This window comes from Trachypithecus francoisi, unplaced genomic scaffold, assembly GCF_009764315.1.
Source record: "Trachypithecus francoisi isolate TF-2019V2 unplaced genomic scaffold, Tfra_2.0 Lachesis_group2, whole genome shotgun sequence".
Taxonomy (NCBI): Eukaryota; Metazoa; Chordata; class Mammalia; order Primates; family Cercopithecidae; genus Trachypithecus; species Trachypithecus francoisi.
Window position 1 is genome coordinate 164,901,271 of NW_022681465.1, and position 19,325 is coordinate 164,920,595.

The following is a 19,325-nucleotide window of genomic DNA, read 5'->3' on the forward strand; positions in this document are numbered from 1 at the left end:
TGCTCTGTTGCCCAGGCTGGAGTGCAGGGGTGTGATCTCAGCTCACCGCAACCTCGGCCTCCTGGGTTGAAGCAATTCTCAGCCTCCTGAGTAGCTGGGACTTCAGGCACCTGCCACCATGCCCAGCTAATGTTTGTATTTTTAGTGGAGATAGGGTTTCACCTTGTTGGTTGGGCTGGTCTCTAACTCCTGACCTCAGGTGATCCACCCGCCTCGGCCTCCTAAAGTGTTGGGATTACAGGTGGGAGCCACCGCACTCAGCCAGAGGGATGCATCTTAATCACCTCTTTCTATGTCTTCTTAGTCCCCAAAATAGAGGCTCCAGGAAGTCAGTGTTTTAAAGTCACTCAAACCCTAGTTTATGCCTGACACAATGGTTGGGACATAAAAATGGTGAAGCCAATCATGCCAATACACTGATATCCATATATGCAAATATATGTAAAAATGCCAAGTATTTAAAAGAAGTTTATCCTATAAGCTACAACTCATAAAAATATTTTCTTTTGTTCCTAAAGACTTTTTACAAAATAGATCAGTGTCCCTTATAATGCATTCTATTATTTAGTGAAAAGAGAGAATGACTCACACAAAAATGACCCTTACCCACAAAAAAAGCTCTAAAATTATAGTTTTAAAACTATAATTTTATAACTTAAAAAAATGTTTAATTATAAACTAATTTTTAAAATTATAGTTTTAATTGAATTGAGTTAATTGCCATAAGTTGCCAACAAGATACATGGCACTATAAAGAAAAATGAAGAACTTTTGTTTCTTTTCTCTAATTATTATCCTGCTTTTCAGGAGGAAGTCTAAGCCACACAAAATATTCTGACTCACAATCCTAAGCATGAGTTGACACACCTCCTCACCCCACCCCGCCTTTCCAGATCTTTTATATTTTCACATGCATGTCAGTTTGGATGGTCTGATGAAGACAACACTCCTCATGTACATGATCATTTTGTTTGTGGAGAAAGAATGGAAAGTTCAGCTCTTTCACCCCAGATCCTGAGAATTGAGGGAGGCACTACACGCCTTCCCAACACCACCCAAGCACTAAAAGAAACAGGGGTACAGAATTACCACGGAGGAGGAACATGGGAACCAGCATAGACAGGTAGTGGGTGTTATAGATGAATAATTATTTGTCTAGAACTAGTTAAAATAAGAAAAAGAAAACAATCATTTTGTAGACCCCACCAATGTTTGATAGAGCTACACAGGATTTAGCTTTGTCATGATATGAACCACTAAACTCTCAGCCTTCACTGATTTACTAACTCCTCTAAGGTATGAAAAAGGACGAGATTGTGCTAGGGGCTTTGCTTTGTCTACAATCAGATGGGGAGTAAAAAGTGATCTTCAAGCTCATCTCCAAGTACTGATAATTTGTTCACTAGTCTGATGAGAGGCAGCAAAGCTGACAACTCTGTCCATGGGATATCCATGAGTGGGATCATTTCGACTTTGGGAAGTGGGTTGTACTTAATGAGGAGGAAGCCCAGAGACAGAAGAGCATTGTGGAAGGCCCTTCTTGAGGGGCCCAGTTCAGGGGGTCACATTGTTATCTCGCCATCAGATGATGTCCTGGAGGCAGAGAACACATGCCACAGAAAGAATGCTTAACGGCTCAGGAGAAAAGAATTGCTATAGGGAGACAGAGTGATGGAAAAGAAATCAGCAGCTTACTCCAAAATGCACTTCCCATTTGCACTCCCTGACAGCCTGAGCTAGATGCAGTATGAGATTTCTAATGACCTGTATCTCCAAAGTAGGTCAAGGGAATAGAGTGAGCTATAGGGACATCTTAAGATATTCTTGTGGCTCCAGAGATACTTATGCTAAAAGACACTGTTTCCAAACCTTCTTTTAACACTTTCAGGAGCATTTCTGTGACATCAATCACCACCCTCCTTTCAAATCCCAGCCACTTTCCACCCTAAAGGCAGGGGGATTTCCACGATAATGGAAACAAAATATTTAGAGAGTTGACAGGCATACACTGGGTGTTTGACCAGTGCTGTTCACTGGCTACTACCAAGAGATGGGTGTATAAGAAACAGAAAATAAAGGGTGGGGGTTGAGGAAACTGAATAAGATGAAGGAAAAGAAGAAAGAAATTCTCACAGAGCCTATCTAACCAGTTTCCATGTTGATCCCTTTTCCAATCCTACGTCCAATTTGAATCCAAACACCTAGATTCTTCCAATAGTCACCGAAGTTGGGTTCACACTGAGCCACTTGAAGTCAGGAAAACTGCAAAAAGAAGCCAACTCTACGGCATCAGCTCTTCATAGGCATTTTCCGTCAGGGCGCTGATTCGTGCATACCTGGCAGGGAAGTTCGCATTTCTCCCCGCGCCATCCAGGCGCACACGTGCAGGTCCCGTCCAGGGTGTTGCAGGCTCCCCCGTTGAGGCACTGGCATGTTAAGTTACAGCCAAAGCCCCATGTGCCACTGGGACATCTGATGGAGCAGTCCACCCCGTGCCAGCCTGTGCGACAAGAACGCCAGAGCATGTGAGCGAACAAAGGCAGCCGGGAGCCTTGCTGAGCCTTCCCAAAACATGTTTCTCTTTAGAAACACCTTGGAGATGCACACAGTGCCTCCCAGCCCCAGCCACAGCAGCAGAGAGCGCTGGTTCTGCCAAGTGAAGCCTCCATCAGAGATGAACAGAAGGCACCCCTGAGGACCCAAACAGCCATGTGTGCTGTGTGATCTGTTGAGGACGCCAACACTGCAAAATACTAGTGGGCTAATGAGGAAGAGATATAGAGTCAGAGCACCTTTAATGGGCAGTGATCACGCACACTGTGGAGTGCTGAGTTTTGTTCAGATCAGGAAAGTGAAATAATTTATATGGAAGGGAGACAAATAATTCTGCTTGAAAACACAACCCCATCTTTAAAGCAGGACCCCATTAACCAGTAACTGTGTATATCCAAGATCCTGGCTGCACCTATGGATGGACACGTCCTGGTGCTCATATAAAATTGGTGCTTGGATGCATTTCTTGTCATGACTCCAAGCCAGTCAATTTAGGGGCATGAACACATGTCTGCTTGTGTACTCTTCCCAAAATGCACAGACACACAGACTTTTGGAGCTGGCAGTGACTTCAGAGATCATCTAATGTGAACCTCTTCCCTTGACTCAGGAAAGCATTCCAGCCCACACTGGATGAGGGACATGCGGAGGTGAGACACTGAATTTTGGTGCAACTGGAGCTGGAACCCTGGTTAAGGTTTCTTTCTTTTTGTGTCTTTAGGAGATAAAGTGACAGGATCAAATTAAAGACTTATTTACCCCCACTCTTACCTGCCTTGCAAGTACAAGACCCGTCCACAGGAGAGCAGACTGCATCATTTTTACAGCCACAGCGAGAGGAACAGTTTATCCCATAGGTTCCCAGAGGGCATGGGGTAGAGCAGTCAATTCCCTAGATAGGCACAAGTAGCAAAATGCACTCAGTTTTGCCAACTGAAATAAGGCCAACACAAATAAACAAAAATATACCTTGGCAATGCTAATTATACTTCCCCTCTAATTTTAACACACTGTATTTTTAAAATTTTGTTATAATGTCACCACTATACAAATTTTAGAAATGTAAGGGCAACTCTAGCTGGTCTATGTTTAGGATATATTATTAAATGGGATCCAAAAAAGTTTGCACCTACCTTAGCTTCGCCTTCATAGCAGAACCAAAACAAAACAACAATAAAAACCCTATGTCCTTGCTCAGACAAGTAGATATATAAAAATAAATTCTATCTGTAAAATTACTGTCAATAAATAAACATCAGTATGAACTATACATTAGATCTCAACCCTTCCTAGACATCCTTATATAATATTATGTAATATTTTTAGTGGGTAAAGCAAAGCAACAACAGGACACATTCAGCAACATGATTCACTTTATCCGACAGAGAGCATTAAACATAGAATTAAGCTACCAAGGCAACTGGAGGTCATCTCCTTTCAAAACAGAAGGGACTCTTAAGACAAAGCTAATTCAAGGGCTGAACCAAAGAGTTATGACAGGGTTAGAAAAACCTTTAAAGATCCTCTCAGCTCTGTGACTTTATGATCCACCAGTTCTACATTATGTGCTCTGGAATAATCATCAACATTCTTCATAGTTCAATGTGCTCTTTAAAATGGGAAGGAATAATTCAAGAACAACACATTCTCCTTTAAAGCAAAGATTCCTAGCCTATCATGATAAAATCTTAGAAACTGTAAGCAAAATTCTGCTCTATTGTGCATGGAATATAGACATATTTATAGGGTCTGGATTTTCAAAGGGACCTAAAAACTTATGTACTACCAACTACAGAATGTAAATCCATTACAAATGCTAACTCGATGTGCCTTCAAATTTCATGGACTTAAAAACAAAAGCTGTCAACAGTAACAGTAATCTACTTGGAAGAGTAACTTCTTTGTCACCTATAAAACACAATAAAATACATTACTTAAGGAATAATTATAATATACTTTCTGACATATGTTTATATTAAAAATTAATGCCACATTTATAGTTTTACAGCTTTCCCAGTCATCATACTAAGGTAATTCCTTATATCTCTATTAGCATTTTTCTCATTTTCTCTCTCATTAATGACATGGATGACTTTAGCACATTCACTGTATTTCACCGGAGGACATATAAACCATGGTGTTGAGATGCTTCACACTGCACCCCTCTTCTCCTGCCTCAGAGCCCTAGTCACTCACTTTGAATCCTGGGGCACAGGTGCACTTTCCAGTCACACTGTCACAGTCTGCCCCATTTTGGCAGCTGCAGATCTGCTGGCAAGCTTCCCCGTAGAATCCAGGAGAACATGTCTCATTACAGTAGAGTCCTGACCAGCCCGGCTTGCAGGCACACTCTCCAGACATGGGATGACAGCTGAGAGACATGGACGAAAGGAATAAGTCACTTTGGGGTAAACATGACACCCAACTTCTGTGCAAATGTTGCTTTAGCAATGATCACTAAATGTGTGGGTAATTCCATGAGCAATAATTCAAACTTCATTCCCAGGCTGGGTATGATTTAATTAACTGGCTGAAACCTGATGGGTAATATAGAAATGTTGTATGAAATCAGCATCATGTCTAGCAGGATGTATTACAACCACATCCTTTTGTCTGAAATTCTTTTTAATTTTCTTACATTGAACGCACTAATTTTGTAAGAGGTCAACTCTGTGACAGGAGCTAAAAAAACTCCATCCAATGGACAATACCAAACCAGTTAACTAGTATGATGTCCCAGGAACACCAAAAGCAGTGACCTCATCAGCCTGTTTCCCCCTCAGTGCCCTATACCTGGTAGCAGGCAGCTGTCTCCACCTGAAACAGCAGCCGCATTGACCCACCAGGCAACCAGCTGTTGCTCCATAGCAAATGGACATATCAGCTGCGCTGAGATGCACGCGTTAAGTGAGTTGACACAATAGGGCCCTCTGTGACATGCTGGCTCAAAACACATGTGCTTCTCACCACGAGAAAATCTTAACAATCAAACCAGTTCTGCTGACAACTGGAAGACTGTTTAAAGATGGTCTTCCTTGCCTAATGTAGCTAAAACCCTGCCCTTAACTAGGGCCTCCAACAAACACCTCTGTCATATCCAGATATTTGCTAAATGACTTCCCATCAGAGGACTGTTCATCGATTTTCTACTCTTGGAAAGAATGACAACCTGGGAGGGGTGAAGACTGAGGATGCAACCCCAGTTCTCCCACTATCTGAGTAGCCTCAGTAAAATCATACAACTTCCCTGGGTCTGATGTCCTAGTCCGTCAAGTGAGGGTCTCAGCCACGCCTCACAATCTCATATCCTATATTCCTCCTCCCCTTTGTTCAGAAAATTCCTGTGGATTGAATGGTTTGGTGCTCATTTTTGGAGGTTTATTTAAATATACTTTTAGACCCTTCTGTACCTTAGTGTTCACAGGCAAAGGCCTAGAAATTCATCGAACACTCAGAAAACATGGCATGAAGAATACCTAAATACAGTTCTATGTATGAGGTGGTTTCTTGAGTGTAGGTTTAGATGCATAGGACCAGGGCGTGAGTCTCAGATCTACGTAGATCTACTCAAGTCTGCTTATCTTCTATTAACCTTGGGCCAATCGCTTATCCTTGAGCAGTCACATGGCATCTCCATGGCATCTCAAACTTAACATGTCAAAAACTGAGCCCTTGGGCCAGGCACGGTAGCTCAAACTTGTAATCCCAGCACTCTGGGAGACTAAGGTGGGCAGATCACAAGGTCAGGAGATCAAGACCATCCTGGCTAACTCAGTGAAACCCTGTCTCTACTAAAACTACCAAAAAAATTAGCCAGGCGTGGTGGCAGACGCCTGTAGTCCCAGCTACTCAGGAGGCTGAGGAAGGAGAATGGTGTGAATCCAGGAGGCAGAGCTTGCAGTGAGCCGAGATCACGCCACTGCACTCCAGTCTGGGCGACAGAGCGAGACTTTGTCTCAGAAAAAAAAAAAACAACAAAACTGAGCCCTTGTTCTTTCCCTCAGTATTTACCCCTAATTGTCCAAATTTCCGTAAATAGCACCATCGGTCACTTAGTTTATCTAGGAGTTATTCTTTTTTTTTTGTTTTTGTTTTTGAGATGGAGTCTCTCTCTGTCACCCAGGCTGGAGTGCAGTGGTGCAATCTCGGCTCATTACAACCTCCACCATTCAAGTGATTCTTCTGCTTCAGACTCCTGAGTAGCTGGGATTATAGGCATGTGCCCCATGCCCAGTTAATTTTTGTATTTTTAGTAGAGACAGAATTCCACCATTTTGGTCAGGCTGATCTCGAACTCCTGACCTCAAGTGATCTGCCCACCTTGGCCTCCCAAAGTGCTGGGATTATAAGCGTGAGCCTCCGTGCCTGGCCTAGGAGTTATTCTTGATAACTCCTTCTGCCTCATCACTAGAATTTAACCATTCTAACTCCAAAATATATTTGGAATCCACCCACATCCCTTCATCTTCACTGTCCTCATTCTGCTCCAACCGATGCCATCTATCTCCTCACCTTCTGAACAGCCTTCCAACTGTGCGCCCACATCTACTCATGCCTTATCACCTAAAGAGTAAATCATATCATTCTCCTTCTTAAAACTCTGCAAAGGCTCCCCACTACCCTTGGAACAAAATCCAGACTGTTTAATGTAACTACAGAGACTATACAATTCATTGTCTAAACCAGGGCATTTTTAAGAGTGAAGAGAGAGTTGCTAATAATTACACTAGGACAACAGGCCTAAAACAGACTGTCCTTGTGAAACCTGATACACAGTCACCCTAAATACAGCCCATGGGGCCTCGTCATCTGGCCACTGCCTACTCCTCAACCTCTTCTTTCATCTTTATTCTCTCTTTATTGCTGTACTTGACCACACTGGATTTCTTCTAGTTTGTAAAAGCATCATTTTTTTTCAACTTAAGGACCTCCACATGGGCTATTCCATATTCTTAGGATGCAGTTCCCTTACTCTCTGCCTATCTCTCTCCAGATTGTCTTTCCAGTCTCTTCCTCAAAGAGATCTTCCCTGTCCACCCAAATTGAAGGTAGGTCTCTCCACTTACACTCTTCCTTGGCGCCCTGATCCTTCTTCTCATCTCATTTTCACAATCTATAATTCAGTTTATTTTTCCAGTCCTTTAATGTCTTCCTCCTCTCCTACACTGTGAGTTCCAGGAGGGCAAGAATTAAATCTGTTTTTCCACCTTTCACTGGCCCATAGTAGGCCCACAGTGAATGCAGATTGAATGAATAAGTGAAAATGCCACAGGTGATACAGAGTGGATGTGACTCCAGGGACCTAGCTTTCCCACATTAATCTGCTTCTCTCTGACATCTCAGAGTCACTGAACAATGTTAAATTATACTCAGTATATATGTATATAAAGGGGAAGATTTCCCCTAAAATTAGTTTTTAAAATGTCAAAGTCTTGGCTTAAAGGAAATAGCCATTAATCACAGAGAACAACTCATGAATGTCACCATGTTTGTGATGATATTGTAAGTGAATGCACAGACCAGGAGATGGCATTTACTGGGTCCTGAGTAAGTCTCAGCAATGTGCTGAGCACTATTTAGCTCAATCCTCACAACCATCCTAGATGGTATGATCCCATTTTATAAATGAGAAAATAGAGAACCAGAAAGGGTAAATTATTTATTCAAAGTCTCACACAGGTAGTGGGGCAGAATCAAACTTGAACCCAGGTTTGTTTTTATACCAAAGAAAAAGGAGGCTTGCTAACAGCCTGCTAAGGGGACCAGACATGAAGGAGAATTGCTAAGATTTAGAATTTGGCACATATAAAGGGGTCAACAGGATCAGTAAAAACAAATATTGTACAAGAAAACAGGGAAAAAATTAAGTCTGCTTCAGTAAGTCCTTACATTTGATAAAGGGAAAAGAAATATTTCAAGTGATGGATTGGTTAAAGTAGCCTACCTTATCTTAACATATTGTAAAAGAAATGATATTTTTGGTAGAAAATATTACTTTACATTGAAAAGTAGCAAATAGTATTCATGGTGTAGACATAATGTTAAAGAAAATAGACAATTTGGATGACAATGAATTCAACAAAGCAAACGGCAGGCTGAGAAATTGATATTCAGTGCCCCCCAGTGAGTGTTAGTGCTGCACACTGGTTTTCAGATTGATTGACACCAAAATTAGTATTCTGCAATTTGTAATTAGATGTAGGAAGCTAGAGCACTTTGGAGGCATTTGATGGGTTCTCATGCAGGCAGCTTAATTGATAATGAGATTTACGTGTTGTTGTAGGAGCAGCAGATTGGAGGTTGAAGGGTGATATACTCATTACCTGTTTTCCGTCTAAAGAACAGATTGCTTCGTGTATATGAAAATAGGATTATACACATATGGGAATAGTTGTCATTTTATAAACACATATAACTATACACATATATTCTAAGAAACTGTTCGTTTTAATAGTTGAATTACGACAAAAGTCCAATACTATATAATATTGGCTGAAACAGGTCATTGAACTTCCTTTTATTCATTTCCTTAGATGTTATTAATGCTCAAATGTAATGACAATTAGGTGATATTTGCAAATAGGTACATCCGGATTGTCCATAGCTATTAAATATTTTTATTACCAAAACCAGTTAATCTGTCTCTCTATGTTGCATGTGGAATATTATTAAATCTCAAATTTTATTTTCTTGTTCAAAATCATTTCCATCATAACAGTTAGTTTTCAGTTGAAAAGCCCAGGTCACAGTGAATGTCTTTAGGCTCAATAATGGTGCTAAAGTTTAAAATACTAGTATTACTTATAAATATATTTAAATTCCTTTCAGCCCTATGATAGACTGCAAAATAAAAATGGCTACAAATTCTTTGCAACACCTCCCATCAAGAGGTGGAGTATATTGAATCTGGACTTGGTTAGATGACTCGCCTTATCTAAAGGGATATTAGCAAATACGACATAACCAAAGGCTTAAAAAGTGTATGTTGGGGTCTGTACTGTCTTCCGTTACTTTTAGAAGCCAGTCAACACGTGAAAAAGCCCAGGCTAGCCTGCTAGATACTGGAGATGTGTAGCTCAGTCACCCCCATCACCCAGTCAAATGCCAGACATGTGAGTGAGGATATCCAGGACCAATCAGCCTACAGTTTATCTGCCAGCTGAACACAAGGAGACCAGCAGAACCACCATCAAGCTGAGCCTAGCCCACATAGTCAAGCAAAAAATCATCAGTTAGTAAATAATTGTTATTTTATGTCATTAGGTTTGGAATAGTTTTTGTTGTTGTTTGTTTTTTAATGCAGCAAAAGCTACCTGATACAAACCTTACCCAACTATATGGCTAACATATATGTCAATGTGTATATCCATACAACTCGATATGTACCTAATGACAATGTACATTATTAATTTACATTGTATTTGTTATCTCATTAATTATAATGGAAGGCTTTAGTACATCATAAATTATGTAACAGCAAAGCTCCACTTGCTTGATAAATGATAATGTGAACAAACTAGACTTTCAATTAATACAAGGATTCTATGCCTTTTGATTTGAAGGGACCTTGGGCTTTCAGGAATTTTACAAATAGAAGTTTAAGATATGAGAACTAGATAGCTGGCTCCAATGATGAATTCAACAAGATAGAGTCATATAATCAATATTAACTTGTTTTAATAGAAATTTGTAAAAGCTAATCTTTAAAAATACCATTCATGATTTACAAAATCATGAAAAGACTGATTTTCAAAAATATTCGGATTATTCGGTATACATTATTAGACAGATTTTAGTGTTATTGATCTATGTAATTGTCAAAAAATGTCATGTACTTCTTTGTTAACACATACACGCTTAGGTACATATGACCTATGTCAAAATTACCACAGTATTGCCATCAATTAACTAATTCTCCACTCTGCACCTTGCCACTACTAATATGGCATCCAATTCCAACAAAATCAACATGCTCTCTGCTTCTCCAGTTCTTCTCATAGCAGAGCTCTTCCTTTGCATAGATTTATTATTCCATTTGATTTCAGTTGTCTCTACATACAACGAAACAGCACACTGGTGTAATGTTCTTAGTTGTCACTACATGAGGCTTACTTTCTGCTGCAACAAGACTTATACTGTAGGAAAGGCACCCAAATTCATAACTTGTCCCGAATCCTGCCAGCTCCTTAAATATTAGGGAGTTGAAAAACAAAACCCTGTGGAGATTGTTCATTTTTATTCCCCCAAATATTTACGTAAATGTGTCATGTAAAGAAAGGCAATATTTCCCAATGAAGAAAACCAAAGTTGACTAATGTGGCTTACAAGTTACTTGAATCATATTTTCAGAATACACTTCTTTCATATGTCCCACTAAAATGTATTCCAGCACACATACACAGGTGCACACGCACACACACAGAGTGCAAACTCTGTATTTTTGTTACTAACAATGGTTTACAGAAGACACCAACCACATGCTTTTGTTTACTTTTAACTTCTGTGCATTTGGGATTTGATGTGGCTACGAATTATCTTTCAGAAGTATAAATGAAGTAACAGCTGTACTGAATGCAAATAAAAATAATTCTAGTAAGATCTGAACTGCTATATAACACACTACATTTTTGTCAAACTCAGCTTTTCCAGCAGTCTGCAAAGGAGGCCCAGAATTCTAAGTTATGTGTATCTGGTCCCTGGGGGAGGGAAAGAAGAAACAGGGGTAAGAAGATATTTTCAGGGCAGACAAGGTACAGTAGGGTGGGTGGGATCGGGGTTTCCTGTTCTCAAATTCTTCGAGAGGTTTTTGAGCTAAAAGTCCCTTGTGAGTTTTATGTCAGAGTAATCAGTTCGAAAAAGATATTTCACATGTGACAGCCACATGTGAAGCACTTTCACAAAACTTCCACCAGTACACTTCCTCTCTCTAGCCTTTTTTTTCTTCCACAGCTGTGCTGTCAAATAAAAGATGCTGCAGTAAGAATCATTTTATGATATTTTTGCATACTAAACTTGGCTGAACACCTTGTCTCTCATTGCATCTTTGCTTCTAAGGGAATGGCACAGAATCCCTTGCTTAAGGGAAAGTTCTACTAACCTCAGCAAATTTTGTTTTTATCAGTGGTCATTAATAGAGAATAGAATTTGCTATCCACCAGTAACCATTGAACAATTTTGGCACCTCGGATGTGGACCATCACACATTAAGTTACAAAGTCTTCCTTTTACTTGGCGATTCCTGCCCAGAGTAGCCTAGAGGCAGGAGGCGGCTTGGGGTAAGAATCACTTTATCAATCCCTCCTTCCAAATCCTGAAAACCGAGGTTACAATTTTCACAGGACACGTCCTTCCAGGGGAAGCTGATACTCACCTATGAGTGTTGTCCAAGTGGCAGGGGCACTGTTTGTCACATTTGATGCCGTAGAGCCCCTCAGGACACAGGCGTGCTTCGCAGCGCTCGCCAGCAAAGCCTGCTTCGCAGAGGCACGCGCCGCTCACATGGTAACACTTCCCTCCGTTGACACACTGGCAGGTCTCAGCACAGAGAACCCCATAGGTCCCAACAGGACACTCATCCTGGCACCTACCAAGCAAGAGGCGGGAGCAAGAAGAAAGATTAGTTAGTGCCATGTGAAAATAAATGGTTGATCCAGAATGGCTTTGTTATGCATGAATTGAAGCTGCTTTTTGCTGTTGCAATTATTTAGTGATTGTCCCATTACAGGGATGAAAAGCATTCAGATACATTACTCTGGCTAAGTATACTCTGGCTACATATTGTAGTAACAGCAGCATGACCTGTAGAAAACAAAAACAAAACAAATAACAACAACAAAATGAAACCAAAACAAAAATACAAGCTTAGGACATGAGGCATGTTTACACTTAGTGCTTGCCAAAGTTACACAGCACTTTAGTAGATACTAAGAAAACGAGAAAAGAAATTTTCAAATGTTAGTCCATAATGATGAAATTTCAAAACATACTTTCCCAATTCCAAAGAGAAAATTTTGCGTCAAATTTGAAACTAAATTTTAATTCTCTTGGCTTTCATGTGGACATTAATTTTTAATCTTAGCCATGTTTCTACTTTTATTAAAAGCTGAATGGTAATCATTGCTCCTCAGTTAGAAAGTTCTTTAACTAATAAGCCAAGTCCTCTTTAGATCGGAAAACTCCGAGCTACCAATATCTGACGTCCTCAATTCCAACATGGGAAGTGCCTGCCAGTAGGAAGGCTTGGAGTTTTCTAACACGAAATGTTTGGCTAGTGGGGTATTGCCCTCTGTTGGGAAGAAGGGCTGCCAGACGGCAAGGAGTAAAGATCAGCCCTCAAACATTCACTTTATTGTCTTTTTAAAAATGGCACTGGAGCTCTATCCAAGAGAAAGGATATGCTCTAGGTAAGGTGAATGAGGTGGGAAGCCGAGTTGCTAGAGGGAATCATGATAGAAAAGAGAAAATGATCTCTCTTGCTCCATGGAAAGCACAAATAGTTCTTAGACTAGCCAAGTTTCTTTTTGACTAGGCCAGGTGACTGGCTCTCTGCAGCAGGAGAGCTTTCTGCCAAGGGAGAGAGACAGGGCTTTGCCCAGCTGAGCATTCGCCACAAGAAGGGTACACTTTGTCTCGGCAGCCACTTCCCATGTGGCTCTCAAGTCAGGCCAGAACCAGAGTCAAAAATGTAGGTCAGCCTTGCATTTTGTAGATCTGTATAATGTGAGCAGCAAGGCATAATAACAAATTCAAGCACACTTAAAAGAAACAGAAAAGAAACATACTTCAAAGAAACAGTGTTTCCACAACTTTGCATATTTTTAATGATAGGGTGCAATAAGTAACAACACCAGGGTGGGAGGAATTCTATTTTAGTGTAGAGGACAAATCTTGATTTTTTTTTTTTTTTTTTTTTTAGACAGGGTCTGCCTCTGTCACCCAGACTGGAATGCAGTGGTGTCATCAGAGCTCCCTGTAACCTCAAACTCCTGGGCTCATGTGACCCTCCCACCTCTGCCTCCTGAGTAGCTAGGACCACAGGCACTCACCACCATGTCAGGCTAATTTTTAAATTTTTTGTAAAGATGAGGTCTTGCTATGTTAACCAGGCTGGTTTCAAACTCCTGGACTCAAGTGATCCTCTCGCCTCAGCCTGCCAGGGTGTTGGGATTATAGGAATGAGCCACTTGGACCAGTCCCTTTGATGCTTTTCTGGTTACCTCTGGTTCCAGCATATATTTAATGTGATGGACATAAGGAAAAGAATCTCATGTAAATTTAGTTTCACAGATTCTAAACGTCTTCAGGTGTATTTGTCAATGGGTAGAACCTTCAATTGCTCAACAAACCATTAGGAAAGTTATGGAGTCATTGAACTAATACACAGCATAAAATAAAATGTGTGCCTAAAAGTTATACATGTGTACACCTATTTTTGGACCGGAGTGTATTTTTAAAAGGTGCTCTTTATTTTTAACCTGTAAGAAGCTTCAATAAGCCAAGTCATTGAGTTTATTCCTTAACGATGTAAACTTTAAAGAAAGAAATGCTTAGGCACAATAATTTGGTCTCATCATGGCTCCTACTGAAGGCTGTCAAGACAAGTTTTCAACCTGTCTGTTAGATTTTCTCGCAAGTCAGTACCAAAAGGAAAAAAGGTAAAGATAAATAATATCACTTTTCATCTCCTAAAAGGTTTTGAAAACAAACCCAAACGTTAAATTTTAAACTATCTTCACGATTTCAACTTGGTAAAAAGCACCGCTTAAAAGTGGTTGAAAGTGGTATAGATCGGAAGCCTGGGAAAGTATCTGTTACCAAATTACAGGGAACCAGTGTGTTCATTTTATCATATCTTGGCAGAGACTTCCTTTCTCAGGAAAAATAAAATCTATAATAGCTGGCCTTGACCCACATTTACCTTTCTAACCTACAATTAAACACACTACTAGTTTGTATTATAAATATAAAACAAAAAGTCTTATTTGAATGTTACTTACTAAAGCAGCCATTATTTAAGCTGGATTCATATTCCCATTTTATTTTTTGTCAGTGTTGCACTTGTGGGACAATCCTGTTAATAATAGTTACGTCTACTTCTATCCACCAAAGGAATATGGTAGGATATCTTTCTAGAAGTATATATTTTCCATCTTGAAAATAAACATAATCATGAAATAACTGATGCCTTTCTGATTGACTGCATTAAAAGTCTTTATCAAGCAGTCTTATCTCCTTTTTGGTCCCTTTATCTTCAAGAAGCACCATTTCCCAACAAATTTTATGAGCTTAATGCTGTTTCTGTGGTCCCAAATGGAACAGGAAAAGCTCTCAAAAATTGGTAAAAGAGGAAACGCGTTTTCTTAGGACAGATAGCAGAAAAGTAATAAAGATATAGTAATAAATATCAGCCACAGTAGAAATATGGAAATTTGGAGTTTCTAATTTTTTTACATTTCAAGTAATGTCCTGGAATTGGTAAGAATGGATAAACATTAAGTATTAACACATCAATTCCCAAAACCAATGAGGGTCATAGACTTGTTTTAATACCATTTCTATTATTATGTTGCATGTCATTGTGACCTTAAGGAAAAAAGGAAGTGAGTTAATATGTAAAGGGTGACAGGTACTGCTTTCACTCCTGTCCTAAGCATGTCCTTCCCTAGAGTGATTGGAATAGTCAGGCCAAACTATGATTTAGTGTGAAAGAATCGCATTCCTCATTAAACCTGGGATCCATGAATCAGCTGCCTACCTTTCTAACATCCGGAACTGCTGCTCTGGGGGAAATGTAAAAAGCACTGGGAAAGAGAAAACATTTCCACACTCCTAGATCCAGGAAGGAGTTCCTCCATTGATGACCAATGCTGCGTTCCCCAATTCCTGTCTATAACTTTTGACTTCACCTCCTTTCATCCACGTTTATCTTCACCTTCAGGGTACTATCGAACACAGGCTTGGCAGAGCTGTTTTGGGCTTCACCTTAACACAGTTCATCACTGAGTCACACATGCTTTCATCCAGCGAACTCACTGGCACCAATCATGTGTGTGGGCCCCTACTAGGCTATTGCAGGACCCAGAGTGATCCTATGGCAGCACCATCAGCATGTGAAACTCTTTTAACCCCTTCAGAAGGAGTTTTTTGAGGATCTGGAACCCATCATCTCTTCACTCTTACTTGACTGTGTCATGTTACATTTACTCACCACAATATCCTCTCAACCTTTCCACAAACCTCAAAGCCTTTTATTTGGGCATCCCATGCACTACTCTGCCAGCCTACAGGGTGCCTGTTTGGATTTTTCTTATTTCCCTCTGGCCGGGAGGACTGTCCCCACATCCTGGGAATGCTGTGCAGGCTCCTAGGACCCTAACCTCACTGATCAAATTTCGCTGACTTCTCAACACAAGGGAAATGGCAAGTTAAGACCCCAGCCTGTCAAGGCCTTTCTCCCCGTGTCTCCCGTCACGGACTGCCTCATGGACATTCATAGTGACAAATGTGTTTGCTGTCTTTGTGTGTGTGTGTATGTGTGAACTCTAGAGCCCAGACAGGGATGACAGCTGAAAACAGGAATCATTTCACTGGCTCATCAGAAAAACAATAGTTACAACAGCAGTAGGTCGAGAACCAAGTTCTCTCTTTACTTGCTTTACTTGCTTTCTCTTTCTCTGGCCCCTGGCCTTCCTTGGCTCAAATGTAAAATGTATCTGAAAATTAACTGTTATTCCCTTTCCCTGTATTCCAGATGAAATATGTATAAGCTCATTTGCCTTGTATGTTTATTGTTCTTGTGCTGCCTGTAATTTGAAACTGAAATCCCTAGAGGGCAAGAAAATAATTATATTGCCATTTTAGTGCCCTAAAATATGACAAGAAACTATTATTAAGATTGTGTTTGGTCTTGTGCCTCCCTTATCCCAACTCATTCTTCTATTATAGGATATTAAATGGATCCAGAAATTATCTAACAGCCTAATCTATCCAAAATACAACCTAAAACTAGGATGTCAGTTACAAAATATGAGTAGTCCAATTACATGTTATAAAAACTGTGTACTAAGAATGTCAACAATTCATTGCATGAAAAATTAAAGGAAAAATATGTAATTATATTAGCAAAAGACAAAAAGTCATTTAATGAAATTAAACAGCTACTATTAACAAAAGATTTTAATTAAAAAAAAGGAATTTAAAAAACTACTTAAGAATGAAGAAAATAATTTACCAAATACCAATAGCAAACATGAAACCATGCTGAAGCCATTTCCAATAAATTCTGGAATAAGACAGGGATTTTGACTTTTACTGTTATTTGTCAACATTCATTTGGAGGCTCAAATTTATGCAATAATTCAAGGAAATGAAATAATCATTATACATATTGAAAAGAAAAGACTAACTTATGTTTATTTGTAGATGATATGATAGTATAACTAAATAACTCCAGAGTTTGCTAAAAACAACATTAAAATTACCTTAAAAGTTTGGTATTATGAATAAATTAAAAAGTAAATAGTCAAAAGCAAGTTTTTCTTCAACCTGAAATATCCAATTAGATGCAGAAATGAAATTTTAAAAAATTACAAAATACTCAGAAATAAATTTAATAAGAAAGTACAGGGTCTAAGTTGGAGGGAGGAGGGAACAAACCTGACAGTATCTTATTAAAAGTCATAAAATTATACCAGGATTTTAGAAAGAGAAAAAATAAGGGGAAAATAGTTGAAGGAATTCTTAATTCAAAGACATCATAAAAAATAATGACAGCTAATATTTATACAGCGAATAAACATCACTCAAATTGATAATCACTAGTATTTACACAGTTCATAGAAATCATTCTAGAATAATAATATCTAATATTGATAAGTTCCAGGACTGTTTTAAATGTTTTAACACACTAACTTATTTAATCCTTACAACAACCCTAGAGAAAAGTACAATTATTATTAGGATGTTACAGACAAAGGTGTTTCTAATGCCTATAATCCTAGCACTTAGGGAAGCCGAGGCGGGCAGATTGCCTGAGCTCACGAGTTCGATACCAGCCTGGGCAACACAGTGAAACCCTGTCTCTACTAAAATACAAAAAATTAGCCTGATGTGGCAGCGTGTGCCTGTAATCCCAGCTACTAGGGAGGCTGAGGCAGGAGAATTGCTTGAACCCGAGAGATGGAAGTTGTGGTGAGCTGAGATCGTGCCACAAGACTCCAGCCTGGGGGAAAAACGAGACTCCGTCTCAAAAAAAAAAAATAAAAGGTGTTTCCAGGGACACATTGACCTAAACCTAGATTCCAAATGGTTGTTTTTAATCACTATGCCCTTCTGCCTCTCAAGTCTCTTCTCAAATCCTACACACACATCCAGTGAGCTTGGCTACCTAGTCTTGCAGGACATGACAGATTCACGAGCATTAAAAGAAGGATGCATACATCAAGTTAAAAACCTTCTGCACAGCAAAGAATACAATCAACAAAGTGAAGAGACAACCCACAGAATGGGATAAAGTATTTCCAAATTATCCATCTGACAAGGGGTTATAGGTTGGTGCAAAAGTAATTGCGGTCTTCACCTTTACTTTCAATGGCAAAAACCGCAATTACTTTTGCACCAACCTAATAACCAGACTATACAAGGAGCTCAAACAATTCTATAGGAAAAAGTCTAATACTCCAATCAAAAATAGGCAAAAGATTTGAATAGACATTTCTCAAAAGAAGACATACAAATGGCAAACAGGCATATAAAAAGGTGCTCAACACCTTTGATCATCAGAGAAATGCAAATCAAAACTACAATGAGATATAATCTCAAACCAGTTAAAAATGGCTTATATCCAAAAGACAGGCAACAACAAATGCTGGTGAGGATGCAGAAAAAAGGGAACCCTCGTACACTGTTAGTGGGAATGTAACTTAGTAAAACCACTATGGAGAACAGTTTGGAGGTTCCTCAAAAAACTAAAAATTGAGCTACCTTATGATCCAGCAATCCCACTGCTGGGTATATAACCAAAGAAAGGAAATCAGTATATGGAAGTATATCTGCACTCCTAGGTTTGTTGCAGCACTGTTTACAATAGCTAAGATTTCAAAGCAACATACATGTCTATCAACAGACGAATGGATAAAGAAAATGTGGTACATATACACAGTGGAGTACTATTCAGCCATAAAAAGAATGAGATCCAGTAATTTGCAACAACATGGATAGAACTGGAGATCATTATGTTAAATGAAATAAACCAGGCACAGAAAGACAAACATCACATGTTCTCACTTATTTGTGGGATCTAAAAATCAAAACAATGGAATTCATGGACACAGAGAGTAGAAGAATGGTTCCCAGAGGTTGGGAAGGATAGTGGGAGGGTGTGGGGGAAATGGGGATGGTTAATGGGTACAAAAAACATTAGAAAGGGCTGGGTGTGGTGGCTCATGCCTGTAATCCCAGTACTTTGGGAGGCCGAAGTGGGTGGATCACGAGGTCAGGAGATCGAGACCATCCTGGCTAACATGGTGAAACCCCATCTCGACTAAAAATACAAAAAAAAAAAAAAAATTAGCTGGGCGTGGTGGCGGGCACCTGTAGTCCCAGCAACTCAAGAGGCTGAGGAAGGAGAATGGCATGAACTCGGGAGGTGGAGGTTGCAGTGAGCCGAGATCGCACCACTGCACTCCAGCCTGGGTGACAGAGCGAGACTCTGTCTCAAAAAAAAAAAAAAAAAATTAGAAAGAACGATTAAGACCTACTATTTGATAGCATAA

The 19,325-nt window shown here is 39.7% G+C and overlaps 1 protein-coding gene across 1 annotated transcript in view; it reads right to left on the reverse strand.

Annotated features, from left to right (window-relative positions):
* MEGF10 (multiple EGF like domains 10) overlaps positions 1-19,325 on the reverse strand; it is a 136,518-nt gene that overhangs the window by 39,864 nt on the left and 77,329 nt on the right. The window contains exons 8-11 of the mRNA XM_033181376.1: positions 11,924-12,136; positions 4,750-4,924; positions 3,325-3,445; positions 2,337-2,500 (exon numbers count right to left, since the gene is read on the reverse strand). Of these exons, the coding sequence (XP_033037267.1) occupies positions 2,337-2,500; positions 3,325-3,445; positions 4,750-4,924; positions 11,924-12,136 (673 nt within the window). The remainder of the gene's footprint in view (positions 1-2,336; positions 2,501-3,324; positions 3,446-4,749; positions 4,925-11,923; positions 12,137-19,325) is intronic.